The sequence below is a fragment of the Mustela erminea genome, chromosome 18 (genome assembly GCF_009829155.1).
Source record: "Mustela erminea isolate mMusErm1 chromosome 18, mMusErm1.Pri, whole genome shotgun sequence".
In the NCBI taxonomy this organism is placed as follows: Eukaryota; Metazoa; Chordata; class Mammalia; order Carnivora; family Mustelidae; genus Mustela; species Mustela erminea.
Genome location: NC_045631.1, coordinates 61,531,376 through 61,557,989, shown reverse-complemented (window position 1 = coordinate 61,557,989; position 26,614 = coordinate 61,531,376). Strand labels below are relative to the sequence as shown.

At 53.4% G+C, this 26,614-nt stretch overlaps 2 protein-coding genes across 3 annotated transcripts in view; both read right to left on the bottom strand.

The window, feature by feature from the left end:
- Nucleotides 1-15,390, bottom strand: part of TBCD (tubulin folding cofactor D) — a 156,375-nt gene extending 140,985 nt beyond the window's left edge. The window contains exons 1-6 of one of the 2 annotated variants that reach the window (XM_032319683.1): nt 15,041-15,390; nt 13,877-13,927; nt 7,141-7,238; nt 5,960-6,061; nt 4,205-4,351; nt 1,617-1,672 (exon numbers count right to left, since the gene is read on the bottom strand). In XM_032319683.1, coding sequence (XP_032175574.1) covers nt 1,617-1,672; nt 4,205-4,351; nt 5,960-6,061; nt 7,141-7,238; nt 13,877-13,927; nt 15,041-15,224 — 638 coding nt within the window. In that variant the 5' untranslated portion in view covers nt 15,225-15,390. The remainder of the gene's footprint in view (nt 1-1,616; nt 1,673-4,204; nt 4,352-5,959; nt 6,062-7,140; nt 7,239-13,876; nt 13,928-15,040) is intronic. The other variant, XM_032319684.1, reaches the window with a different exon arrangement.
- A 1,216-nt stretch (nt 15,391-16,606) lies between these two features.
- Nucleotides 16,607-24,065, bottom strand: FN3K (fructosamine 3 kinase). The gene is made up of 6 exons (XM_032319705.1): nt 23,864-24,065; nt 21,664-21,815; nt 21,452-21,543; nt 21,081-21,163; nt 17,874-17,996; nt 16,607-17,041 (listed from the first exon to the last, which is right to left on the bottom strand). Exons 1-6 carry the CDS (start codon nt 24,002-24,004, stop codon nt 16,703-16,705), a joined length of 930 nt encoding a protein of 309 aa, XP_032175596.1. The 5' UTR covers nt 24,005-24,065; the 3' UTR covers nt 16,607-16,702.
- Nucleotides 24,066-26,614: the final 2,549 nt, after the last annotated feature.

Sequence of the window (26,614 nt, the reverse complement as noted above, 5' to 3'; positions counted from 1 at the left end):
AACCCCAAAAATGTCCATTCCACTTGCAGGAACTCCTCTCTAAGAATCAAGCAGCACAGTACAAAGATTCCTATATCGCGTTCGTGACAACAATGACCTACTGACACGCTGCAGGGCAACGGTCTGCGTGTCCAACAGGGGACTGGAGAAACAGTAACGCATTCACACCGTAACTGTATTTTGGAAAAAGACTGAATAAAGCTCCAGGCCCATCTGTCGGCACCTGGTAGGACAAGTGTGTGCACCGACGTGCCCACAGACAATGGCAGGCCAAAAGGCAGAAGCAGTTCCATCTCTGGGGGATCAAAGTACTTGCGGATTTTGTACTTAATACTTTTCTTTGTTTTCCAAAACACATGATTACTCTTACAATTAAAAAGAAACTATTTTTTTTCTTTTTTTTTTTTTTAAGATTTTATTTATTTATTTGACAGACAGAGATCACAAGCAGCAGAGAAGCAGGCAGAGAGAGAGGAGGAAGCAGGCTCCCCGGTGAGCAGAGAGCCCGATGCGGGGCTCGATCCCAGGACCCTGAGATCACGACCTCAGCTGAAGGTAGAAGCTTTAGCCCACTGAGCCATCCAGGCGCCCCGAAACTTTTTTTTAATCACAAGAAACCTCTGTCAAGCGAGAATCTCCCTCCTCCGGGTGAAGCAGTACAGTGGGCTCCCGTGTTCCCCTCACGCCTGAAATCAGCTCTTCGACTCAGGCTGTGGCCTAGGCTGCAGCAAGTGCTTGCTCAAACACCTCACCCAGGGCCCCCTGCCCTACAGAGCAAGGGTTTCTCTTACCACTTTGCCCAAGTTCATGGCTACACATCCAATTATAAGGGGACCCTGAATGAGCTGGTGCCCATTTTCCCAATCAAAATATCCAAAAGTTTTTACGGCCCATTTTCAACTTTCACAAATGTAGAGTGATGGAAAGCCAAATTATCTCATTTATGTACTCTACTCACTGATTTTAAGTCACATGTCCTTCAAAAGATTAATGCAGAAAAACCGCTTCCTTCCATTCTCATTTCATGAAACAAGTTTACCCAGCTCTCACACACACCTTGGGTGTTTTTCAGAGACTCCGGGGCCGCTGTCTGGGTCAGCTCCCTGAGCTCATCAGACAAAGCCATGTTCACGTGTCTGAGGCACAGCCTGTTTTTCAGTCAACAGATAATGTTTGGGGATTTTTATCCCCAGACACAGTGATTCAATCAAGCTCACGATCTCCATAAACCACAGCGGTAACAGCTTTCCCAGTGACCTTTATAGACTCATCTAACTGCCACCACCCCAAAGGTGAAGCCTTGGCCCAGGCAAAAATAACTGGTATACCTGCTCCAAATCTGTGCTCCGCTGACGGGCCTGTCAGGTGACCTTCCGGAGCCCCCAGCCCAGCACTCTCAGGGTCAGAGGTCTCCCGCAGCCAAACAGAGCCAATGCTCCCTCAAAGAAAGGTAAGTACTGGGCAGTAGGAAACATTTCCCCAGCCCATCATCCTGGAGTTGTCCTCCAAGGTACCACAGCAACACAGGGAACACAGAAAAATATGTAAGACAAACTCTCAGAACACACCAGTCTCGTATCAACCAACACCGCTGTGAGGGGCCAACAGGTACTTACTTGGACACAAGGACCGCAGCTGCATCTCGGGCCTTGTCACTGACAACCAAGTAGGTCTAGAAGAAAGGATCAAGGACAGGCACTGTTACACACGCCATATGTATCTCTGGGACCCAGTCACCGGCCAGTCCCACACACGGGAGCTCCTGGAGAAGCCAGCCCATGAAGCTTCTAGGCAGAGGCCAAATTTCAAAGCTGTAAAAACCCCCTAAACTCGAACCACAGTTGCCAGCAGCTGCCAAATGCCACGTTCAGTGCCCGGCAGGTGCCCAGCAGCACAGAGCATGTGGCCAGACCCCTTGAAATACACGTGTGTCAAAACACCAGAAAAATGAAACACATATGTGTCACCCAGCTGTAAAAAAGAATCACAGGGGCACCTGGGTGGCTCAGTCCGATGCGTGTCTGACTCAGCAGGGAGTCTGCTTGAGATGCTCTCTCCCTCTCGGCCCTCCTCCTGCCCCTCCTCCTGCTCTCCCTCAAAAATAAATACATAGGGGTGCTGGGTGGCTCAGTGGGTTACGCCTCTGCCTTTGGCTCAGGTCATGATCCCAGGTCCTGGGATCGAGTCCCGCACTGGGCTCCCTCATCAGCGGGGAGTCTGCTTCTCCCTCTGCACACCCGCCTGCACTCATGTACTCTCTCTCTCTGTCTGAAATAAATAAAACATTTTAAAAAAAATTTTTTTTAGGGACACCTGGGTGGCTCAGTTGGTAAGCAGCTGCCTTCGGCTCAGGTCATGATCCCAGTGTCCTGGGATCGAGTCCCACATCGGGCTCCTTGCTCAGCAGGGAGCCTGCTTCTCCCTCTGCCTCTGCCTGCCGCTCTGTCTGCCTGTGCTCGTGCGCTCTCTCTCTCTCTGACAAATAAATAAAATCTTTAAAAAAATTTTTATTTTAAAAGGAGTAAACTTTTTTTTTTTTTAAAGATTATTTGTTTATTTATTTGACAGACAGAGATCTCAAGTAGGCAGAGAGGCAAGCAGAGAGAGAGGAGGAAGCAGGCTCCCTGCTGAGCAGAGAGCCCGATGCGGGGCTCGATCCCAGGACCCTGGGATCATGACCCGAGCCGAAGGCAGAGGCTTCACCGACTGAGCCGAGGCACCCCAAAAAGGAGTAAACTTTAAAGTGGGATCATGTGAGCCACCATACAAAAGGTGATTAGAGTAGTGTCTGGCACATAGCAGGTACTCCATGAGTGCCTGACCGCTGGTGCTGACTCCTGTGCAATCCCTCCTGTATGGGCTAGACACGGCAACTGGCTTCTAACCAAGAGAGCTCGGCAAGGGGTGGGACAGCACTCTATGATTTGGTGCACATTATCATGACTTCTGTCTCATTAGCAGACCCTGCCCCTTGCCGGCTTCAAGAGAACATGCTGCCACATAGAGGGGCCACATGGCAAGGAACAGCCAGCAAAGAACCAAAGCCCTTTGTCCAACACCTCGAGGGTCTGGTTTCGGCCAACTGTCGTGACAACGTGGAGGCAGACGCTGCTCAAGCCGAGTCTGGACTACAGCCAGGGAGACTGTGGTCAGACTGCCCTGCACACCCGAATTCCTGACCCTCGCAGACTGTGAGATGATAAATGTGTGCTGTACTAAACCACTCAAGTTTGGGGTAATGCAAATATTAGACATACAGACACATTACTATATCACAAAAAGTTTCCAGAACTATACAAATATTATTATTTCTGAGCACCAGAATTTGAAGGACTTCAACTTATTATCTTTCTTGCTTTGCTTTACTTTCTAATTTTTCTACACTGATCATGCTTTATATAACGTTAAGAATTAAAAAACAGGGGCGCCTGGGTGGCTCAGTGTGTTAAACACTGCCTTCGGCTCAGGTCATGATCTCAGGGTCCTGGGATCGAGTCCCACGTCAGGCTCTCTGCTCAGCAGGGAGCCTGCTTCCCTTCCTCTCTCTCTGCCTGCCTCTCTGCCTACTTGTGATCTCTGTCTGTCAAATAAATAAATAAAATCTTAAAAAATATATATTTTTAAAAATAAATAAATAAATAAATAATTTTTAAGGGATAATAAATAAATAAATAAAAAGAATTAAAAAACAAATTTTAAATGGACATTTTTCTTACAACTGCCCCCTGAAATCTTATGTCATTAGTATGCTTAACAGAGTAGTTGTACTACCTACAAACAAAGGAGATTTGCTAACTCATTCATCCTTTCTCCTATATGAATTATCACATTTTCTTTTTTAAAGATTTGATTTATGTAATTTGATAAAGAGAGAGATCACAAGTAGGCAGAGCAGTAGGCAGAGGAAGAGGGGGAAGCAGGCTCCCTGTCGAGCAGAGAGCCCAAGGTGGGGCTTGATCCCAGGACCTGAGATCATGACCTGAGCCAAAGGCAGAGACTTAACTCTCTGAGCCACCCAGGCGCCCAAATTATCACATTTTCAAAACAGGTCATGAAATGGAATTTTACCTCACTAAAAGAGCAGTAACAGCAGTTGAAGAAACACAAATGTCAAAAACTTACCTAATTAAATGCTAACATAAGACGGCATGAGAATGAAAAAGATTGCTAATTAGCAGCTAATGATTTGCATGGTCACATTTACCTTTGCTATCTGGAGAATACGGTCCGTTATGGACATTCGTATTTGCCCAGGTTGAGTCAGGAGGTTCCCGTCAAGACGTGAAAAATCAAAAGGGATCAGGCAGGTCACGGAGAGCCACAGTAAAAGCATGTAGCGGGTCTCCCAAGTCTAAGAAGTTAAATCAAAGTAAAATGACTCAGGTATAAAGGACAGAGGTCATCTGCCCCCTCACAGCCCGCCCTGCCCTCCCTGCCCACTCAATGCCCACCACAGGCCCTTCAGAGGCTATCCACCTCAGAGCCTGGAGTGCAGACCATCGTGAGCCCTTCCCGTGTATCCACTGAAACCCACACACACCCTCTGTCATACAGACAGCTAGCAACCTTATCACATGAAAGAAACAGCAAAATGAAAAAAGAAAAATCACAACATATTAGTACAGTTGGTTCTCTTCGCTGGCACCCGTCAGTATACAATCAGTATTTTGAGAAAGCGAAAAACAGATAAAAAGATGGAAAACAGGGCGCCTGGGTGGCTCAGTGGGTTAAGCCACTGCCTTCGGCTCAGGTCATGATCCCAGGATCCTGGGATCGAGTCCCACATCGGGCTCCCTGCTCAGCGGGGAGCCTGCTTCCCCCTCTCTCTCTGCCTGCCTCTCTGCCTACTTGTGATCTCTCTCTGTCAAATAAATAAATAAATTCTTTAAAAAAAAAAAAAAAAAAGATGGAAAACACAAGACTTAAGAATAAAGAAAAATATTGTCAATGACCAGTCAAAGAGGAATGCCCTTACTTTGGTAGTCAACAAAACGAGACTCTACTTTGGCCCCGGAATCACCCATCGGGGACATGAGAAGCAGAGGAGAGCCGGGAAATGATTCCCCACATCTCCACCTGCAAGTGCACACATCCACAAAGACGACTCACTGGCGGGGCAGCCATGACCTACGTCCCTCTGGACACACACTGTGCAAAAGACAGCTCCCGGAGCAACCTGACTCCTGAGAGAGCCTGCTGACAAGGCTGGCCATCCGTAGGCATCTGGGAACTTGCATGAGGCTTGTATGAGGCTTCCCACATACACTGAGAAGGGGGACTCCCTGTGTCTGGACTATTTGTACAAACCACGTCGCTTATGTCAAAACCTGCTCTCCTTTAGGGAGTCTGGAATCAGTCCATACTTGGCAGAGTACCCATGTGACCAGCCCCCAAGAAAAATCCTGTACACTGGTCTCTATGACCTCCCCCAGTGGACAACACTTCATATGCGTCATCACTACTCGGCTAGGGAGACTTACAAGTGCCCTGTGTGACCTGACTGGGAGAAGACTCTGGAAGCTTGCTACTGGTTTCCTCTAAACTTCACCCCATATGCCTTTTCCCTTTGCTGATTTTGCTACTAATGAGTCCCAGCCATAAGAACAACTACATGTAGAGTCCTACAGTGGTCCTAGAGAAAAATCAAAACTAGGGATGGTCCTGGAGACCCCAGAAATAGCTATATTTCAATTTTTTAAAATCTGGAAGGTTGTTATCACCACACCACATGTAGGCATATTTTTTTCTTTATAAAAAGCATATTTTAAAAGGAAATAACTTAAAGTAACACAATAACAGAAAAAGTCAAAAGAATAAAAGACAAAGGGATACAAAACAGCACAAGATAAAATCAAAGGAAACAGGATGATAAAGCCGCCAATCAGGAGTAGAACAAACAGGTAAGAAAGAAGGAGGGACAAGGCTGGGAAAGAAAAGGAGGAGAAAAAAAGACACTCACTTCATGATCTCTAGGATTCTGATTGGTAAACATATCTAACACAGGCTGTACGTCGGCTACTTCATGAGGAAATAAACGAAGAAATGTTTTATATCCTCGAACCTACCAAATTAAAAAAGACACTGAATTATTACATAATTAGAAAACATAGAAAGTAGCAAAATTATCTTTTTCCCCTATCAACAAAGATCACCACCCCTTTCACCCAAAGATCAGAAGAGAATTATGCCATATCACAGTGACAGAACTTGTTAAGAATACATAAGAAAGCTATCTTTGCTTCTTACATCATTTCATAAGTATGTTCTCTCCCAAACTTCACACATATCATATGTGCTTCATCACAAATATAGATATGTTATAAAACAAAAAGGTTCTCCTTCTACCTTGTTTATACACTCAGGAGGAAACAAGTCCTCAAAAACCTCAAAGGTCCCCAAATTCATTACAGCTTCCATAAACACAGCGGTACCACACCTTCAGGAGAGACCCTGCACTCAATCAACTGAGCCACAGGGAAGTATACACATGGGCAGCCCACCCGCGGAGTCTCTCACTAGCCAAGGACCTCACTTCACCACAAAGCAGGCGCTACTAGATTGCGGGGCCCCACAACAACCCACAACACCCCCCCCCCACCGGGGATGGCGCTGTGTCACTCCCTTGATCCACGATGCAGCTGGTTAAGTCTGAGGCCCCCACAGGGATGTCACCTGGGAGTCTCTAAGAATACAAACATCAGGCCCCACCCCAGATCTGCTTACTCAGAATCTGCCTTGTTAACAAGATCCCCAGGAAATTCATCTGCACATTAAAGTTCGAAAAGCACTTCCATTTTCACCAAGCTTATCCACTTTTTCCTTGTAAGAAACTCTTCTGAATCAGTCATCCATCTTTCTCCCTCTCCCTCCTCCCTTTTGCTCCCCTTCCTTTCTAGGTAGGTCCTACCTGGTCTATTGAAATGCAAGATGCTAAATGTCTCAGACGTGGTTTCAGCCAAAGGACCCACAGATCACTATCACTAACATCTGATCCCCAATATATGGTAAAAGAGAAAGAATGAAACCTACAACTTATGTGTGAGAACCATCTTTCCTGAAAAATATCATCTGGAAAGTAATTTCTGGACCGAGTATATAAGGAAGTGTTCTGTCAACTATGAAGTGCTATGTAAATGTTACCTTGGTGATGATGTAAAGAAATTTAAAAGCCAGATGTACAAGGTCAGCTGGAGATGTCTTATCTTGCACTAAATCCAACAACAAGTTCATCATCCATTCTAGGGAAAAACATATGTAAAAAATTTACTACAAAATTAAACGTTAATATGATATTAAAACAAAATGCCCCCAAAAAGACTTCACTTATAAATTTAAAAGTGATTCAATATTATTCAAGTAACAATAGAGCAAAAGAAGAAAAACATTTGAATCATAACAGTTTCTAATTAACACAACAGTCATCCTCATTTTTAAAATACAGGAGAGGGGCACCTGGGTGGCTCAGTCAGGTAAGCGTCCAACTCCTGATTTCAGTTCAAGTCATGGTTTTGAGATCCAGCCCCATGTTGGGCTCCACAATGGAGCAGGAAGTCTGCTTAAGATTCTCTCTCTCCCTCTCCCACTGCCCCTCCCCCTACTACACACACACACACACACACACACACACACACAAACACACACACGCATTCTCTCTCTCCCCCTAAAATGAAGTAAAATAAAATAAAATAAAGTGCAGGAGAAATATTCTTATTTTTTAAAATTTTCTATCTGGGGAAGGCTGGGTGGCTCAGTTGGTCAAGTTTCTGCCTTTGGCTCAGGTCATGACCCCAAAGTCTTGGGATTGAGTCCTGCATCAGGTTCCTAGCTCAGCGGGGAGCCCGCTTCTCCTTCTACCTACAGCCACCCCCTCCACTGCTTGTGCTCGCTCGCTTGTGCTCTCTCTCTCTCCTTCTCTCTGGCAAATAAACAAATAAATAACATCTTTTTAAAAAATTATTCTATCTTAAACTAATATCTAATACCATGCTTCACAGAAGAGACTTCCTACAACTACTATGATTTATTGATAAGCACATTCTAACGAATGCAGTAAGGCAGTAAAAAAAGATTTCCACTTCTAGTTATAAAGGAATGACTTATATGGACTTGCTCTACCACCGAAAAGTAGAAAACTAGACAAATATATGACAAATATATTTTCAGACACTAGAACAACAGGCAGTGCAAGGTAACAAACCAAGTAAGGGAAAAAAACAACAACTGGGATCCACAGCCGCCCTGGCAATCTGCTGGGAGGTAATTTTTAGAACTCAATACAGGGAGAGGGACTCAAAGAGAGCAGAGACCAAGGTTCAAGAAGGCTAAGTCAGCTGAAATCTGCAGAGCAGAGTAATGAAGAGGAAGGTATGGAAAGAATGAGCTCCAGAAGTCTACAGAGTCCCCTCCAATCTTTGGCTGAATAGTCACAAGCATGGGAAGAGTCCACAAGGCCAGGTAAGAACAACTGGCCAAAAAGCACTGAGGCAAAGAGTTTCCAGCTGACATGGTACCAACATTCAAATTCCATCAAGCCAGAGTAGAGTCCCTGTTGAGTACCCAGAGCAACCACTAGACACTCCAGAGAAGTCTTTCCCTAAAGTAGTAAGGGTAAATTAGAGAGAAATAGAGAAAAAGCGAGACCTGCCCTAATAAGATTTTAATAGGATCAAAAGCATACAAATGATTTACAATTAACTAAACTGCCTAGCAAATCTGAGCACTCTTTAAGACAAAAATTTAAAACCACCACCATCATAATAATCACAATGCCAATGATCCACTCAAAAATTACAAGACATGTGGCTGTCTAAAGTTATTCTGACTCCTAACAGGGAAAATCAGTCAAAAGAAATTCCCCAAAGAAGATATAAACTTTAGAGCAAGTATCATAAATACTATAAATACTAAAACATGCTCAAAGGTGGAAAAGAAAACATGAACAGTGTGAGGCAAGAAAGGAAGATACTGACACGAACAACTTCAAGAGCTGGAAAAAAGATCTGAAAGGAAAAAGTTACTAAATGAGTTTAACAGCAGATTAGATACCGCAGAAGAAAGATCAGAGAACTTAAAGACACAGTAACTAAACTTGCACACTACAGGGGCAGGGGGACTGAAACACTAAGTAGCCTCCGCGCCGTGTGCAGCAGTGTCAAGTGATCATCACGTGCGTGACCCAAGGGCACAGGAGAGAAGCAAGGGCAGAGAAATACGTATAGAAATGGTAGCTAAAATGTGATGAAAACGATAAACCTATTAATCCAAAAGGTTCAGCAAAGTCCAAGCAGGATAAATGGGAAGAAAATGCATGTCATTATTAAACTCTGAAAACCAGCAATAAAAAGAAAATTCTACCAAATGCCAGAGAAAAAAGCCCACATTACATGGAAGAAAACAGGGAAGAATAAAGACAGACCTCTTGTCAAAACCAATACAAGCCCAGGGCAGTAGGACCGTATCTTTTAAATGGCTAAAAGAAAAAACTGTCACCCTAGAGTTCTATAATCAGCAAAATTTCTCAAAAATGTAAATGAAACAAAATATCAAAAGCCAAAAGAACTCATCACCAGTCAACTGCACTAGAAAAATTCTTCAAGCAAAAAATAAATGAGACCAGATAGAAACTACAATCTACAGAAAGCAAAGAATAAAGGTGGAAATGGTAAATACGTGAATATTAGACTTGGGGCACCTGGGTGGCTCAGTCAGTTAAGCCTCCAGCTCTTGAGTTCTGCTTAGGTCATGATCTCTAGGTGGTTAGATCAAGTCGTACGTCCAGCTCCAAGAACAGCATGAAGGCTGCTTGAGATTCTCTCTCCCTCTGCCTCTCCTGTTTTGTTTTTTTTTTAAAGGTTTACTTGTTTATTTTTAGACAGAGTGTGCAAGAGAGTCCAAGCGGGTGGGGCAGGGGAGAGGGAGAGAGAATCCCAAGTGGACCCCCTACTGAGCACGGAGCCCAACATGGGACTTGACCTCACAACCCTGAGATCAGGACCTGAGTGGAAACTAAGAGTTGGTCCTTAACTGCACCACTCAGGTGCCCTTCAACAAAGATAACTTTGAACCTTTTAAGTAGGCTCCGTTCCCTGTGTGGAGCCCAACACGGGACTTGAGCTACAACCCTGATATCAAGACCTGAGCTGAGATCAAGCGTTGGACACTGAACCGACTGAACCACCCAGGTGTCCCTGAACATTTTTTAAAGAACTAAAATGGAGGGACGCCTGGGTGGCTCAGTTGGTTAAGCAGCTGCCTTCGGCTCAGGTCATCATCCCAGCGTCATGGGATCGAGTCCCACATCGGGCTCCTTGCTCCGCAGGGGGCCTGCTTCTCCCTCTGACTCTGCCTGCTACTCTGTTTGCCTGTGCTCGCTCTCACTCGCTCTCTCTCTGACAAGTAAATAAATAAAATCTTAAAAAAAAAAAAAAAAAAGAACTAAAATGGATAAGCACAGATAAAGAGATCAAATTTACAAACTATATTTGTTCGTATATATTTATATATACAATATATATTTACAAACTATATATTTACTGCTTTGAAAACCCAAAAGATACTGAAAACCTAGTGAAGTATTTCATTACATAACAAACTTTACACATTTACACCCAAGGGAAGAAGCCAGTCACAGAAGTCCACATACTGTCTGACTCCATTATGGGAAATGCTCAGAATACACAAATCCAGAGACAGAAAGCAGATCGGTGGTTGGCAAGAACTGGAGGCAAAGTGAGGGTGACTGCTGATGGGTAGGGGCTTCTTCTGGGGCGATGAAATGTTCAGGAATTCGTGCTAATGGCCGCACAACTCTGACACACTAAAAATCCAATGAATTTAACACATGAAAGGGTGAGCTCTATGGCACGAAAGCTACACCTCACCACCAAAGCACAAGCAGCTTCCATCCCAGAGCAAAACTCTGAACGGACCACCTAGGGTAAGGGACGCGTTCCCCAGGGGAGACGTGAGCACCCCATTCTGCCACGTGGAACATCCTCAATGTGGTGGAAACTCAACCAACTCACCTGCTCCCAGAGGAAATCTGCCCATCCACTCGCCACACTGCCTGACAGAATCCTCTCAGGAGAGGTTTAGCTGGAAACACTCCGACTTGGAAAACAGAAGCGGCGGAGCCCTCATCCACATCCATTTGGTCTTAAATATGGACAGAACCATAACATGAGAAGATCAAGTTACACAGAAAAGCTGATGGGAAGAGCAGACAACACGCAGAGCTGGACCCAGAGGTTCAGAAAAACGGCACAGCCACCCACGAGAAGAGACCGGAAAGGCAGACTACTCCGCGTGCTTTCCTCAGTAACCCGCACCGCCCCACAAGATGCCGTCAAACAGAAACGAAGGGTACAAATCCACAAAGAAACAAAGAAGAGAAAACAACAGCCCAGAGGTATCAGCTGTGACTTGGAAGCTGGACAGCGGCAGGGAAAGCCAAGGTAACTGGAGCCGCGCAGCAAGAAGTCAGAGCCGCGGGGCCAGGAACAGCCCAGGGCGGGACACAGGGAGGGCTGAAAACAGAAGGACTGCTCTGGGGTCTCCAGGCCACAGCCCCTTCTAGGCAGAAGACCAGAAGTTTATCTCTCCAGAGTGGTGAACACCATAGCCATTAGCCACACCTGGAATTTCTTTTATTTAAGCCAAATAAAGTTTTAAATTCAGCTCTTCACTCATATTAGCTATATTCAAGTGCTGAGCAATCCCATGTGGCTAGTGGTGACCTTACCAGACAGCACAGATCTAGAATATTCCATCATCACACAAAGCTCTACTGCAGAGGTGCTCTGGAGGGAGTAGGTGCCAGAGGAAGCCAGGACACGGCTGACAAAAGCCACGCAGTCAGCGCCTGACTCAACAAGGAGTAGGCAGAAGTCTCCAGACTAGGAGGCCACAGTGGGACCCTCCCCAACAGGGCGCCAGCACCCAGACATGTGCTCCCAGGTAGGAACATCCACCCAGAAGACGACTCTGAAAAATGCCAAACCAAGGACAAGAGCACTTTCATAGCAAAAACAAGGGACAAGGGGCGCCTGGGTGGCTCAGTGGGTTAAGCCGCTGCCTTCGGCTCAGGTCATGGGATCGAGTCCCGCATTGGGCTCTCTGCTCAGTGGGGAGCCTGCTTCCTCCTCTCTCTCTGCCTGCCTCTGCCTACTTGTGATCTGTCAAATAAATAAATAAAATCTTTAAAAAAAAAAAAAAAAAAAAAACAAGGGACAAAATAAATGCAAGAACATCTTCCACAAGCAAAACAAAGGACCACTCCTGGAAACTTAACATCCAATTCACAGGGGCAGAGAGAGCAGAAGCAGAGAAACGACCAATAACACACCAGAAGCCCCCTGTGCCCAAGGATGCAAGTCTTCAGGCTAAAATTATAAAGTTGGGACGCCTGGGTGGCTCAGTGGGTTAAGCTGCTGCCTTTGGCTCGGGTCATGATCTCAGGGTCCTGGGATCGAGTCCTGCATCGGGCTCTCTGCTCAGCAGGGAGCCTGCTTCCCTTCCTCTCTCTCTCTGCCTGCCTCTCCATCTACTTGTGATTTCTCTCTGTCAAATAAATAAATAAAATCTTTATAAATAAATAAATAAATAAATAAATAAAATTGTAAAGTTAATGCCCAGCATAAGAGAAAAAGCCCAGAGCAAGTCACACTCTTATAGGACATCAGCTTCTAGAAACTTCCAGCAGCAAAGAAGTCTCCTGAAAAAGAAACTTGGACTTGGTAACAGTGGATAAGGGAACCATGCCTTCCGTCTTCCACCAGACAAGCTATCGACCAAGTACTCTGCCTGAGACAGGTGAGAATTCAGAAACCTTACCTTCTACAAAACCTGGCTACCTGGGAAGAAAAAAAAAAGCCCACACCGCACCGCCCACTTTTTAAAAGGCACATACGCGGATGCTAAAGCGAATCCCTAGACATGGTAATATGTCTGTGGAGTTTCAAGAGCCCTGTGGGGCAGGTAGTGCCAATAATCCCCATTTTCCAGATGAGGAAACCCGGGCCAGAGCAGCTGAGTGGTGGTGCTGGGATGCAAACCCAGGCAGCCTGGCCTGGGGCTCCTGCACCTAACCCCCACCCTGTGCTGCCTTTCAATTTAAGTTACTATTGCTACCTTCCTCCTTCCTAAGTCCGCTGCCTGCAGTGTTACTTTTGCAGACAGAAAACAGAAAAAAAATTATCAGTTATCAGTATGAAATGGGTCAAAAATAAACAATGAGAAACTAAAGAAACAAAACAAGGCCACTCCCCTAAACTAAGTTAAGGAAAGCTGAGCCTCACGGTCTCCATCTACAGAACAGAGCCGACCACGGATCACGCATTTACATAGCATCCTCAGGTGCTGGGAGGAGTAAATGGTGACCCCTTAAAGCACTCGATTATAACAAAATGTGCTTGAAAAACAAACAGATTAAAATACACACGATGGGGGGCGCCTGGGTTGAGCCTCTGCCTCCGGCTCAGGTCATGATCTCAGGTCCTGGGATCGAGCCCCTACTCCGGCTCTCGGCTCCACAGGGAGCCTGCTTCCCCCTCTCCCTCCGCCTGCCTCTCTGCCTCCTTGTGATCTCTGTCTGTCAAATAAATAAATTCTTAAAAAAAAATACACACGACGGGCAAAAAAGAGGCTCTTAAGTAACAGCAAGGAAGAAAGAAGCTCCAAGACATCTGCCCACAGCCCAGAGAGACACTGCGAACTCCCAGGACCACCCCAGTCCGCTAGCATTAATTAGCCCTGCTCACCAGTGAGGTCAGGCCACTTCATCCTGACACCCTCTGCCCGCAAACACACACACACCCCCCAGCACCACACACCAAGGCCTTTGTGATCTTCCTGATCCATCATCAGCCTCTGTTCTTACCGAGGTGTGGGTCCAAGAGATGAGGCTGCTCCTGGTATTTGTCCATGATTACTAAAAAGAAAGACGGAGGAACTGACCCACAGGCCCCAGCGGACTGCCAGGTGCTGCTCTTCAGAGCACGGGTCACCTGGGCAGCCCCCCCCGCCGCCCTCCGCTTGCTCCCCACACCTTCCTCTCCCACCACCCGTCCATCCTTCCACCCTCGCAGGGCACACGAAGCACCGTGCCCTCCGCGGGTCCAGCCCCCCGGAGCACACGCTCCTCCATCCCAGGCAGCCTGGTTTCCGCCCCTTCCAGCAGCCGGCGGGACTCCGTTCAGATCCCAGAGCCACACACCGCCACACCTGCCAGCGTCCCGGGAACGGCAAGCCGGCTCTCCCCGGGGACGCCCCTCACCCCACAACACTTCTGTGCACGGGACACGGGCTTGCCACCCCCCGCCCACAACCAAGGGAACAGACTCCGAAGGGCAACGAAGCTCCGGGCCCAAGGGGCGAGCGCGCGTCACCCCTGCGGTGTGTCTGCAAAGCCCGCGCCGCGCGCCCAGCCGGCCGCCACCGTGCCGGTCCCTGCAGTCGGAGCGTCGGCCCCGCAAACCCGGGAAGGCAAACCTCGGCGGAAATTCCCTCAGCAGAAGGGCCCGCGAAGACGGCTTCACCGAGTCACAACACGCTTCCGCTCCCACCCTGCGATCCCGGGAGTCGCTGCCTCCTCCGTCATCAGAGACGAGCGCCCAGGGCGCCGCCCGCCGCTGGCTCTCCGGGGCTGGACACCAGGAACCTGTCCTGCGCGCTCCCCGCCGGGCCCCGCGGGGCGCAGGCCGACGGGGGCCGCCCCCGGACCGCACGGCCATCTGCTCCCCCGCCCTCCGGCGCCTTTGTCTGCGGCCCGCGGGTGCGCGGCGGCTCCTCCTCTCGCCGCCGCCGGGTCGGCACAGCCGTCTCCGCGGGCACTCCGAGGCCTCCCGGCCGCCCCCGGAGATGCACACCCGGGTCCTCACGCCCAGCCCTCCGCACCCCTCCTCAACGGCCGGCGGAGAGGGAGCGCCCGCCGCCCCGCCGCCCCGCCGCCCCGCCAGCGCACGGCTCCCACAGGTGCGCGCCAGGAGCGAGCTGCAGCCCGACAGCGCGCACACCGGCAACCGGGCCGGGGCCCCGCGCGCACCTCGGAACCGCTCCAGGGCGCCCTCCTGGGCCGCCCGGTCGCCGAGCACCGCCCGCAGGCGGCCGAGCAGCGCGCGGGTCTCCGCGCTCTCGCCGAACGCCTCCAGGGCGCCGCCGTGGGCCAGCGCCTCCTCCTCCGCCCCGTCCTCCGGCGCGCTCGCGGCCGGCTCCTCGCCCAGGGCCATCCTTGGCGTCCCGGCCTGCGCCCGTGGGCTCGAAGCCCGGCTACGCGCAAGCACCGGATGGGAAAGGCGGGCGGCTGCCGGCTGAGGGACAACGGCTGAAGCACAGGCGGCGGCTACCGACGCTGGCCCCGCCCCACGACCTCCGACCTCGCGCCTCGGACCCGCTACGGAGCGCGCCGGCCGCCAAAAGAGAGAGCGCAGAGGCGGGGCCGAGCCCCGTGAGGCGGGGCCGAGCCCCGTGAGGCGGGGCCGAGCCCCGGGGGGCGGGGCCCGCGTCAAGGGAGATGATAAGGCGAAGACTGCGGCGCGGGCTGGGGGCGGGGCCCACCAGCCGGCGGGGTGGGGCTCTGAGCTCGTGGGTGGAGCCCAGGAGGGGTGTGGAACTGAGCCCGCGAGGGGCGGGGCGGGGGTCTGAGCTCGCGGGTGAGGTGGGGCGGGGACAGAGTCTGAGGGCGGGAGAGGGGGGAGGGACGGAGTCTGTCAGGGGGGTTGTGGGGTGTCTGAGCCTGGGGGTGGGGTCTGAGCTCTGGGCGGGGGCCTGTGGGTGGGTCTCAGTCGGGGAGGGGTCTGAGCCTGTCGTGGGGGACGGGTCTGAGCCCCGGGTCGGTGGGCTGAGGGGGGAAGTGGCCCGCGCTGGGAGCGGAGTCGCAGCCAGAGTCGCTGGAGGAGACCCACACCCGCGCCGGGCTACCCCCGCCTCCCCGCACACGCGAGCGGCCTCGCGGGGAGAGACCCAGGCCCTGAGCCCCGCCCCCCACACCCCGTCCCTACCCCACCCCGACACACCTGACGGGAGGCCCGCTGGACAGTCACACCCCCAGAAGAGAGAGGTTTGGGCACCGCTACCATAGACCCCGCCCCAATGCCACCTGCCCCAGCCCCCCCTTCAAGGATGTCAGCCCGTTGTCCCCAACCAACCGGCCAACCCGGCCACCTGAGCACAGGGGACACCCCTGACACCCCAGCGGGCCCACCCCACTGCCCGAGGTTCTCTTGCCGTCCAGCCGCCAACACAGCAGATGAAGAACGGGGTGCTAGCTAAGCACACCACCGGTTGCCGCAGCCCGGATACTGAGGGCCTCCGCTCGGCAAGGGTGGACTCACAGATCCATTCAGCCCCAGAGAGGTGGCTCCAGAGGTGAGACCCATCTCCTGGTCCCCAATTCTGTCTAAGCCCGAGTCCACAGGGACATGTGACCCCAACTTCCTCCTACACAAATCCCAGACCTGTGTGATTTCTGCAACAGTTACCATGAAAATATCCGAATTCCCCCAGATCACCGGACATAATGAGCCTGTTGGGAACCTGTCAGGTGCCCTGGGCCCCCTGTCCATTAGCCCAACTGCAAGGAGGGTAGAGGCACAGACAACTCACACCGTGGTCCCTGAACCCCTGACTTTATTGGTCCCCGAAGCCATCTCTGGTGCTGCCCCGTCCCTCATCTGTGAAGCAAGGCGGCAGGAGTACAGGCTGGGGACTACTGCACAAGCTTCCGCATGGTGCCCAGGGACGGGCTCCTGTACCCCTGCCCAAAGTGGTTCCAGTGGTTTAGGTAGTTAAAGAGCTGGTACAGCAGCAGCCGCTTGTCGAACCCCGGAGCCTTGGGGATCTTCCGGTGGTAGGCCGTGAAGAAGGACCTGGGAAACCCCCCAAACATCAAAGCAATTGCCAGTTCAAACTCAGAATGTCCATAGAAGGAAGCTGGGTCATAAACAATGGGCCCCACGTCGTCCTCAGCCACGTTTCCCGACCAGAGATCTCCATGAAGAAGGGCGGGGACGATCTCTAGACCGCGAAACAGATCTGGGATCTTCACCTAAGAAAAATAAAGATTGCCATGGGACTATGAGCCACGGCTGCCTCATCCAATACTTGGAAATAAGGCAAAGATGACCTCATGTTTCTTCAGGGTCCAACCACAGCCTGGTCTGGGAAGCCCAGGAACGAGGATCCCTGAGTCCAGCAGAATGCCTTATCTTACTCTTACAAATGTAGGTCTGAGCGCTCCACAGCCCTAGTGATGTCCACTCAGTAGAGACCTCAGGGGATGTGGCCCAGCAGGTTACCAGCCGAATAACCTGAGTGGAGGGGTTTTCAGGCACCTCAGCAACCTTTCTCTACTGCCCCTTCTCTTCTCAGCACACCCGGGCCGACTCCTCCCAGTACTACGGGCCACTTCATTAGTGAGTCAAATAAAATGTCCCGCTGCATGTTCACCCTGGATTGGCACAAAAATTCTGTTCTTCACATTTGGAGAGTTACATTCTCAAACTAGTCACTCCAGGGCATCTGTTGCCCACATCTCTAAGAGGTGAGACATCCCTGCTTTGAGAAAGAACAGGGTAAGAGTGGATAAGAAAGCAACAGTGAACACCATCGCTTATGAGCCAGCTCCTGCGTGTCACATGAGCAAAGCCTGAGGCTAGGTGCTTGGTGACTGAGCCCATGAGACTTGCACTCAGGGGCCAAGTATGTCCTCGGGTACCATCCCCTTCCCAGGTTCCCCATCAGGCCAATAGTCAGGCACTGATGTGTCCACACTTGACCAGCTCTGCTCCCGGGCTCCATTCCACCAGAGGACCCCACACAAATGCGATGGGCTCAGAAAAGGACAGCCCCTGTCCCCAAGAGTAAACATCTGTACCCACCTGCAGCTGTGACCAGAGCTCTCGTGCCTCTCGGTCAGCATAGTCCTTTTCGATGAGGTCCAACTGTGCCTGGAGACGGTGCCGAGCAAAGAAGGTTGGCCAGTCCTCCTGCCACTCGTTCACCTGGACGACGAAATGGGGCTGTGCTGCAGCTCTGCAAGGCGACTGCCCACACCCAGGCACAACCATGAACAGACACAGCAAACACGACAGCTTGCCGACAGAGGAGATAGATGGGGTCATTAAAACTACTCAGCCCAAAAGAGTGCAGAGAAAGAGGAAAAAGGGAAAGAAAGAACAGATAGGACACGTAGAAAACAAAGACCAAGACAGATTCGCCCTAACCATAGCAGTAAGAGGATTACATGCAAGGGGTCTAAGTACCCCAGTCAAAAGACTAATTCCAAGCTCTGTACGAGATGTGCCCTTTACAGAGAATGCCAGAAATAGGTTAAAGGGATAGAAAAGCTACGCCATGCTAGCTCTGGTCAAAAGAGAGCCGGAACGGCCGTCCTAGTGTCAGACAGGAGATTTCAGGGATGAAAAGAACCTAAAAATAAGGAAAGTCAGGGGCGCCTGGGTGGCTCAGTGGGTTAAAGCCTCTGCCTTCACCTCGGGTCATGATCTCAGGGTCCTGGGATCGAGCCCCGCATCGGGCTCTCTGCTCAGTGGGGAGCCTGCTTCCTCCTCTCTCTGCCTGCCTCTCTGTCTGCTTGTGATCTCCCTCTCTCTCTCTCTCTGTCAAATAAATAAGTAAAATCTTTGAAAAAAAAAAATTGAAAGCAGGCGGGGAGGTCCTTTCCCCAAACAGCCTGAGGCATATGAGACGGCAGCTCCTCCCTCCCCATCTGTCTGTCCAAGGCTCCATCTCCCTTCTGGATGGCCAGGGTATAAAAGACACAAACTGAGTATCAGGAGCAGGACACCAGCACTGGCCAGCCTGGTCCCTCCTCCTGGACAGAGGGATTGTGATCCCCTCACCCAGAAAGGGCAGGACTTGGGCCTGAGTTGCCAAAGGCAGGGCCACCTGAGAGCACCGCTGGTGGGAGCCAGCCTTCACCTTGACAGAGGGGCAAGGCAGTGAGGGGGTCGGGCCCACACTCTGAAGCCGGGCTGTGGGTCAAATCCTGGCCTCCCACTCGCTAGTCGCATGGCCTCCCTGTTCCTCTTGGCTTCTCGGTGCTTCTGTTTTCTCATCTATAAAAAGAGTCCAATGGGTGCCTGGGTGGCTCAGTGGGTTAAGCCGCTGCCTTCGGCTCAGGTCATGATCGCAGGGTCCTGGGATCGAGTCCCGCATCGGGCTCTCTGCTCGGCAGGGAGCCTGCTTCCCTCTCTCTCTCTCTCTGCCTGCCTCTCCGTCTACTTGTGATTTCTCTCTGTCAAATAAATAAATAAAATCTTTAAAAAAAAAAAAAAAAGAGTCCAATGACAACACCCACCTCCTAAGGTTGCTATGGCAACTGGGGGACTGGTGTTGGATAAAGCACTTAGAGATGTGCCCAGGGAGTGGCCGTGCACGAAATGCCAGTGGTCCCAAGGGGGCTTAGCACATAGCTGTCTGAGTAGCCCGCTGCCACCGCTCAGGGTTGCCCCACCAATGGCTGCAAGCCCCGAAGGCCCACGCATCCCTCCCAAAAAGCAGGACCCTCCTGGAACTTCTGCGCTGGTCCAGGCACTCCACGCAGGACCATCTGTCCTACCTTAAGGTGGACTAAGTGTCCACCCAGGTCCCTCACCGCTTTCTGGCCAGCTGAAGCTGAGCTAAATAGGTTCATTGGTTCTGGAGTCTAAAGGGGCACACGGGGGCAGTCTGGGTCCCTAATGGACCAGCCCCATTTTCACCGACTTCACAGATTGGGATTTTGTATGTGATTTCATTCCTTGGTTCTTGAAAAGTCACTGTGCAAGGTCAAGTGGGGCTTTGGGGAGCCCACAGCTCTTAACATCTGAAGCAGGACACCAAGCTCCATCCGGCCCCTCTGGCCCCCAGCTCCAGGCAGATGTGTAACCCGGGGGAGCTGGCTTCAGCAGAGGCTTACGGAGTCCTAACAAATCTGGGAAAGCACTGTGTGGACAGATCCTGAGGGACCCCGGATGCGAGGCCCACCCGTGGGCCACGGGACCCCAGATGCAAGGGCCGCCCAGTGGCTGGGAGCCCTAAGTCTGGCTCAGGCTTCATAAGGATGTTATCCCAAGTACCACCCACCTTGGAGACTTGCCCTCTGCCCACACAGGAGATAGGGAGGGACCAAAGGCTAACTAGTACAGGCTTCCTTGTACACAAAATGCCTGGAATGGGCAAATCCATAGAGACGGGAAGAGGTGACGTGTTACCAGAGCTGGAGGCAGGGGACTGGGGAGTGACTACTAACTGGTAAATGCTTTCTGCTGGGGGTGAGGAAGATGTGCAGTAATCAGACAGTGGCGATGGTTGCACAACTCGGGGATATACTAAAAACCACAGAATTGTACGTGTTTCTCTGGGTTTTTTGTTTTGTTTTGTTTTGTTTTTCAAGTAGGCTGCATGCCCAGTGTGGAACCCAATACAGGGCTTGAACTCGTGACCCTGAGATCAAGACCTGAGCTGAGATCAAGAGTCCGATGGTTAACACTGAGCTGCCCAGATGTCTCCATACACTTGGAAATAAGAGAGTTTGCGTCAGGAGAACTACAACGGCCTGGAGTAGGGAACCAGGACCTGATCCCTGACGGGAGCGCTGCCTCACCTCGGCCCACTTCAGTCCCGACATTCAGCACACAACCTCCTGCGGTGAGGTCTCTGCACTGCTGCGCCCTCTGCTTGGATGCTCTGCCCCCGCCCCACAGCCCGCCCCCTCCTCCGAGCCCCGCCCCTCGGCCCGCCCCCTCCTCCGAGCGCCGCCCCTCAGCCCGCCCCCTCCTCCGAGCACCGCCCCTCAGCCCGCCCCCTCCTCCGAGCACCGCCCCTCAGCCCGCCCCCTCCTCCGAGCACCGCCCCTCAGCCCGCCCCCTCCTCCGAGCGCCGCCCCTCGGCCCGCCCCCTCCTCCGAGCGCCGCCCCTCGGCCCGCCCCCTCCTCCGAGCGCCGCCCCTCAGCCCGCCCCCTCCTCCGAGCCCCGCCCCGCCAACTTGGCCTCCGCCCTCCCATCGCTGGATCAAGGCTCGCACTCGGAGCTCGGAGCTCGGAACTCCGGCGCCTTCCCGGTGCGCAGAGGACGCCGGCACTCACCTGCGGGATGAAGCCGCAGCACGTCACCCTGTGGAAGCCAAACTTGGTCACGTGCCGGGGCTCGGCTCCCTCAGCCCTGCGGCCTGTCGGCAGAAAGAGCCACTGTCCTTCTCTTCGATGCCAGAGCCCAGCAGACGCCCGGATGGGCGCCGTCCCCGACCCGCCCCCTGCCCGCACCCCGGCCCAAAGTGCTGGCCAGGAACGCGTCCAGAGCTAGTCCGACGACCCACCTGCGGGCGCCCCCGGCCTTCTCTCCTGCGCAGCAGCACCGCAGGCGACGGGGTGCCGCTCAGCTCCGGGAAAACTCAGCGCGCGACCCCCCGGGGCACACCAGGATGGGGGCGAGGGCGCTCAGAAGCGCACCAACGTACCCACTGCGCTCTCCTCCTCCTTCGACTTCTCCCCGAGCTTCTGGTTGTGAAGGTGCAGGTCGGCCAGCTGCTCCCCCAGTCTGGCCGCCTGACTGAGGAAAGAGGCGAGGCCACGGCTTCACGCAGGGAATCCCGCACCAGTGGGGCCTGAAACACTCCTCTCTGCCCCCTTCCCTCTCCTCCTCCTCCTCCCTCCCCCCACACTCCCGCACCTGCTCAAGCCCCTCATCTTCAGATGCTCCATCACGAAGGCAGCCCCACCTCCAGGCAGGTCAATCACCTTGATGGGCCGAGGCACCCGCACCAGGCCTGTGCTCTGGAGGGCTTCCAGGCTTGCCATCTCACCCTCAAACATCTGCCGGGCCTGTGTCCGAAAGAGGCACCGTGAGTCCAGCAGGGGCCTCTGCCGCCCTGGACAGGAGCCGCCACGCGGGATCCCAAGCACCCGGGACCTGCACCTACAGAAAACTAGCTGGAGAGCAAGATATCAGCTCCTCCGAGAGTGGAGTGCAAAGTGGGCCACTTCCTATAAGAAGGGGCTGCAGGATGAGGCTGTGCCTGGGGCCGGGGGTTGGGCAGGACGCTGATGCCCCCGCCCCGAGTGCTTCCTCTTGAGAGGAGGGAAGCCCAGGGCAGAGGAGGTGCTGGAGGTGCTGGGGGTACAGTGGGGTGCGGGGAGCCCATGGGAGTGTCGAGTGTGCTTGAGGGTACAGTGGGGTCCTGCAGGATGCTGCTGGGGCCACAGGTACCATGGGGTGCAATGGAGGTGGTGAGGTACCTCAGGGGGCTGTGGGAGTCCTGGGGGTACGCTGGGGTGCTGTGGAGGTTCTGCGTGGTGTCATGGGGGGGCTGTGGGAGGGCCGGGTGTGCCAGGGAGTACAGTGGGGTGCCTCAGAGTGTGGATTAGTGGAGGCTCTGGAGCTGGACCTGGTCCCCTTCCTGCCCACCTCACAGCCTCAGGCAATCCCAGCAGGGCAGGAGCACCACAGGGGGGCCTGAGGCCACATCTCTGAGTGCTTGGGATACACACTGGGGGCAAGGGAAGGCAGGGCAGGAAGGCCAGCAGGGCCTGGCTCGGGTCCAGGGCCTGTCCCCAGAGATAAGCAGGCAGCAGGGCCTGGGGGTGGGAAGGAGCCTCACACACACCCCCCCCCCCAGGAACAAGATGGAAGGAACAGCCTCTGCTGGGACGCAGGAGCCGTCCCATTTCTGAAACATTTCCCACAAATACCCTGATTTTAGACCAGGAGAACTCTCACCCCACATACACTATTAGTTGGTTAGAAGTGTGGTTATTAATGTGAACACATCTGGCTAAAGAATTATTTCTCATGAGGCCAAAGTACTACGTCCACACGGGCAGAGAATCCCACCTTTTACTTCAGAGTACTCAAGGGGAAACTGAGGCCAGGCGTCCTCCACACCGCCAGCCCACACCTGGGATTCTGAAGGAAGGGGTGGCTGGTGTCCGGGAACATTCCGCAGTCCCCAGCGATCCCAGCGGCGCTCCCAGGGCTAGCGAACCCCCAAACATACAGGAGCAGAGAACACCTGGGCTCCAGACAGCCTGTGTCCCGAGGGCCTCCCCTGCCGTCTGCTCACCTACTGTATGTCGGCACCCAGGCTTTCAAGGGCAGATGGTGGGATCCTGGCCTGGGGGAGCACTCAGTGAGGAGGGTTCTGCAGCCTGCCTGGACCCTGAACCCAAAGTGCTTCCCAGGAGGTGGGGCTTATTTGGAGGGTTTTGGGTTCTGAAAGGAAGTTCCCTGAGGGTTCCCTGGACCAGGCCCAACCGTCATCCACCGCAGGTGGGCAGTGCTGCAGGGCGACAGGGAGCAGCCTCTCTGCAAGTCCTTCAGCCCGAAGCCAGCACCCCCAACTCCTGCACAGGCCCTGGCTCATGGGCCACGGGGGAACCTCGCGGAGTCACCCTCGGCACCCGGGGTGCGCTTGCCCAGGCTAACCTCCGTTCGGGAAAGTTTACTTAACAGCAAACGCTAAGCAGGAACTACCCAGCTTCAAACTCGAGCACAGGCCCAGACTCGGGGGGACTGGGTCGGGTCCTCGCGCTCCCTCACAGAGCCTGGCCTCCAGGTGCTCCTCCCGCCTGGTGAGACGGACCCACGCGCTGTGGAGGGGGGAGCCTGAGGCCGGCCGGGGAGAAGCAGACGCAGCCCGGGACTCCAGGACGCCGAGCCTCGCGCCCCCCACGCTCGGTGGGCAGAGAAATGACAGCGAACGCGGGTTATGTACCCGCTGACAAAGCCCCGCGTCCTTAGAAAATGCTGGAGCCCCGCGGCCCCGCAGGTGCCCGCTCCCGGCAGGACCGCCCCGCGCCCCGCGCCCCGCGCCCCGCGCCCGCCCTCCCCTCTCCAGCCTCCGGCTCAGGCCGCGGGGGTGTCGTGGCCGCACCTGCGTCCGGCGGTTGACCTTGACGAACACCGGGCCCGCGTCCGTGTCGTAGGCGCGCCCCTCGCTGATGCAGCCGGCGCCGGGGCTCCCGAAGGCCCGCAGGGTCGCGGTGCGCAGCTCGGCGCGCAGCAGCTGCTCCATCGCGGCGGCTGGCAGGGCGCGGGGCGGGGCCGGAGGGCGCAGACGCGGCCCGGGGCGGAGCCGCCGCTGCAGAGCCGCTGTCCAAGGGGGCGGCTCCGGGGCTGCGCGGCCTGCGGGTTCCGCGCGGTCCTCCGCGGCGTCCGGTCCCCGCGCTCCCCGCCCGCTCGCGCCGTGGGGGGACCGAGCCGGCCGGAGGCCGAGGGCCCGCGGGGCCTTTCCGTGGGGACTGGAGTGGGGGGGGGCGCCCTCCGCCTGCGTCCGCGCCGGGCGCCCGACAACCCTCGGTGGGGCCCACCCACGGGGCGCCCTGCCAGCACCTCCCGCCAGAGGCTGCACGAACCATTGCTGGACGTCGGCCCAGCCCCAGCGGGACGCAGGGCACAGTTCAGGGTAGGGTCCGCTGTCCCTGGGACACGGGTCACAGGCCCAGTTAGGTCTCGCACTGTCGGGACACGGCTGGGGGTCCTGACCACATCCCCTGGCCCAGACACTGTCCAGTGAACCCGTCGCCGGTGCTGGGCTTGTTCATCCGGGCACTTGGTGGCCATCACAGGTCGAGGGTGCCCTGGGGGCTCTGATACCAAGTGGCCCACCCTACTAAGAATGGAACCCCTGGTAAGAGACCTGCTGCCCTCAAAACACACATGCTGCAGGCGCCTGGGGTCTCAGTTGGTGAAGCCTCTGCCTGAAGCTCAGGTAAGGATTCCAGAGTCCTGAGATAGGGGCTCCCTGCCTTGCTCCCTGCTCAGAGGGGAGCCTACTTCCCCCTCTCCCTCTGCCTGCCACTCCCCCTGCTCGTGCTCTCTCGCTCTATATCTGTCAAATAAATAAATAAATAATAAAAATCTTTTTAAAAATATACATGCACACACATGCACAAGGTCATTGCAGAACTGCAGGCGGGATGGGAGAGATTGTGTCCATCTGTGGAAAAGGCATCTACCCCTGCATGTCTTCCTCCTCCTACACTTTTTCTCCCAGCCTGGTGAAGCCCACCTTCTTATTGCATCTTGAGGAAGGGTTCCTGATGGAGAGATGTGAGCTCTTACACTTCTGCAAATGTCTTTATTCTCAATTGACATTTTGGCTGGGTATAGAATTCCAGGTTGGAAATGAGGTCCTGTTCCTTCATAAACAAGAAGGTCCTGCTCCATTACTTTCCTGCTCATTTGGTATTGAGAAGTTTGAGGCCACTTTTGATTCCTCCTCTTTGTGTGGAAACTCTTCTCTCTCTGGAGGCTTTTAGGGTCCTCTCTGTGTCCCCAGGATCTGACAATTTCCCCCAAGAGGTGGCTGGGCTAAGTTTCCTGCCATCCCCAAGGCAGTGCAGGTGAGCTGTTTCAGGACAGAAACTTGGTCCTTCTACCTTCTGAGGTTGTCTTCAGCTCTGTATGGTTTCCTCCCTGTCTTCTCTGTTCTCTTTTTCAGAATTACAAATATTGGCTCTAAAGTAGGTCCCAAAGCTGCCAGAGTTAGGCACCCATGAGCCTGCAGGCACCATGGGGGAGATGCAGATGAGCATCTCAGCATCACTGAGCCTTGGGCATGGTTTTGCCCAAGCAGGGTCTGAATGTGGCAGATGGCAGCCAGACAGTGGCACAGCATCTTACTGGTGCTGTAAGATGGGACCCCAGGAACTTGGGGTCCCTTCCCAGACCTCCCAGCTCCTGTCTGAGCAGCCAAATCCTCCATGTGAAGACACATGCCAAAGGGAGCACTTTGCAAACTGGCCTCCTCTCAAAGGTACGTGTGAGTTTTGGTCACCAGCTGGTTAGAAGTTCAGTTGGGAGATGTGATCAGGGACATCCAAGCAACCCCATGAACTGAGTCCCCTTTCTGAGGCAGGGGGACTGAGATAATGATGAGGTCATGCGCATACACTGGACTCTCCTATTCAGAACCCTTACCGTGACATAGAGTCCAGTGACACCAAGAAGGAAAACAGCCCACAGCTGGGTAGGGCTTTTGCAAAACTGCTCAGAAAAAGGACCCCAGGAAGGCAGCAGGGTTGGGGGTTGGAGTCCTAAGGCCCTGGCTGCAGCCTGAGCCAGCAGAGACACTGCCCAAGTGTCCCTTCTAGTCCATCGCTCTGGCCTCCACCAGGAATTGTGCTGGGGACATGCCCCTCAGGCAGATGACTGCTCTGAGAAAGGGAGGGGAATTTTGCCACCTCTTCAGAACTCAGATGCCTTCATCTCTGTGCTGTTTCTACACATATTCCAGTGTGAGCAATTCTTCTGCCCAAGAGGAAACCCACGCAGCAGACAGGCTATCTGATGCAAGATGCCTTGGAAGCACATTCCACTGGAAGGACGAGGAAGTGTCCCCCCCAAGTGGGGAGCCAGGGGCAGCACCCACAGGCAGGCACTGGGACAGCACGTGGGTGTCATTATCAGCCCCCTTTATGAAAGAGGGAGCCAAAGCTTGAGTGGCTAACCTAAGAGCCTCCTGTGCTGGTCCTGGGCCCTACCATTACTGTGGTAATGATAAACGGAACTCACGATCCCATACAGGGCAAAAACTGGGAGGACACCACCGACGGAGGCCCCTAGACACAGAACACGCAGCCAGAGACCACATCGAGGGCACAGAACTGACGTCCTGTTTCAG

Bases quoted from the DNA above. Each gene is read 5' to 3' on its own strand.
- FN3K (XM_032319705.1), bottom strand. From the start codon at position 24,004: ATGGAGCAGCTGCTGCGCGCCGAGCTGCGCACCGCGACCCTGCGGGCC. The intron at 21,164-21,451 runs GTACGTTGGTGC...TTCTGCCGACAG, and splicing joins GGAGGAGGAGAGCGCAGTGG to GCCGCAGGGCTGAGGGAGCC. The intron at 17,997-21,080 runs GTGAGTGCCGGC...TTCGTCGTCCAG, and splicing joins GCTGCGGCTTCATCCCGCAG to GTGAACGAGTGGCAGGAGGA.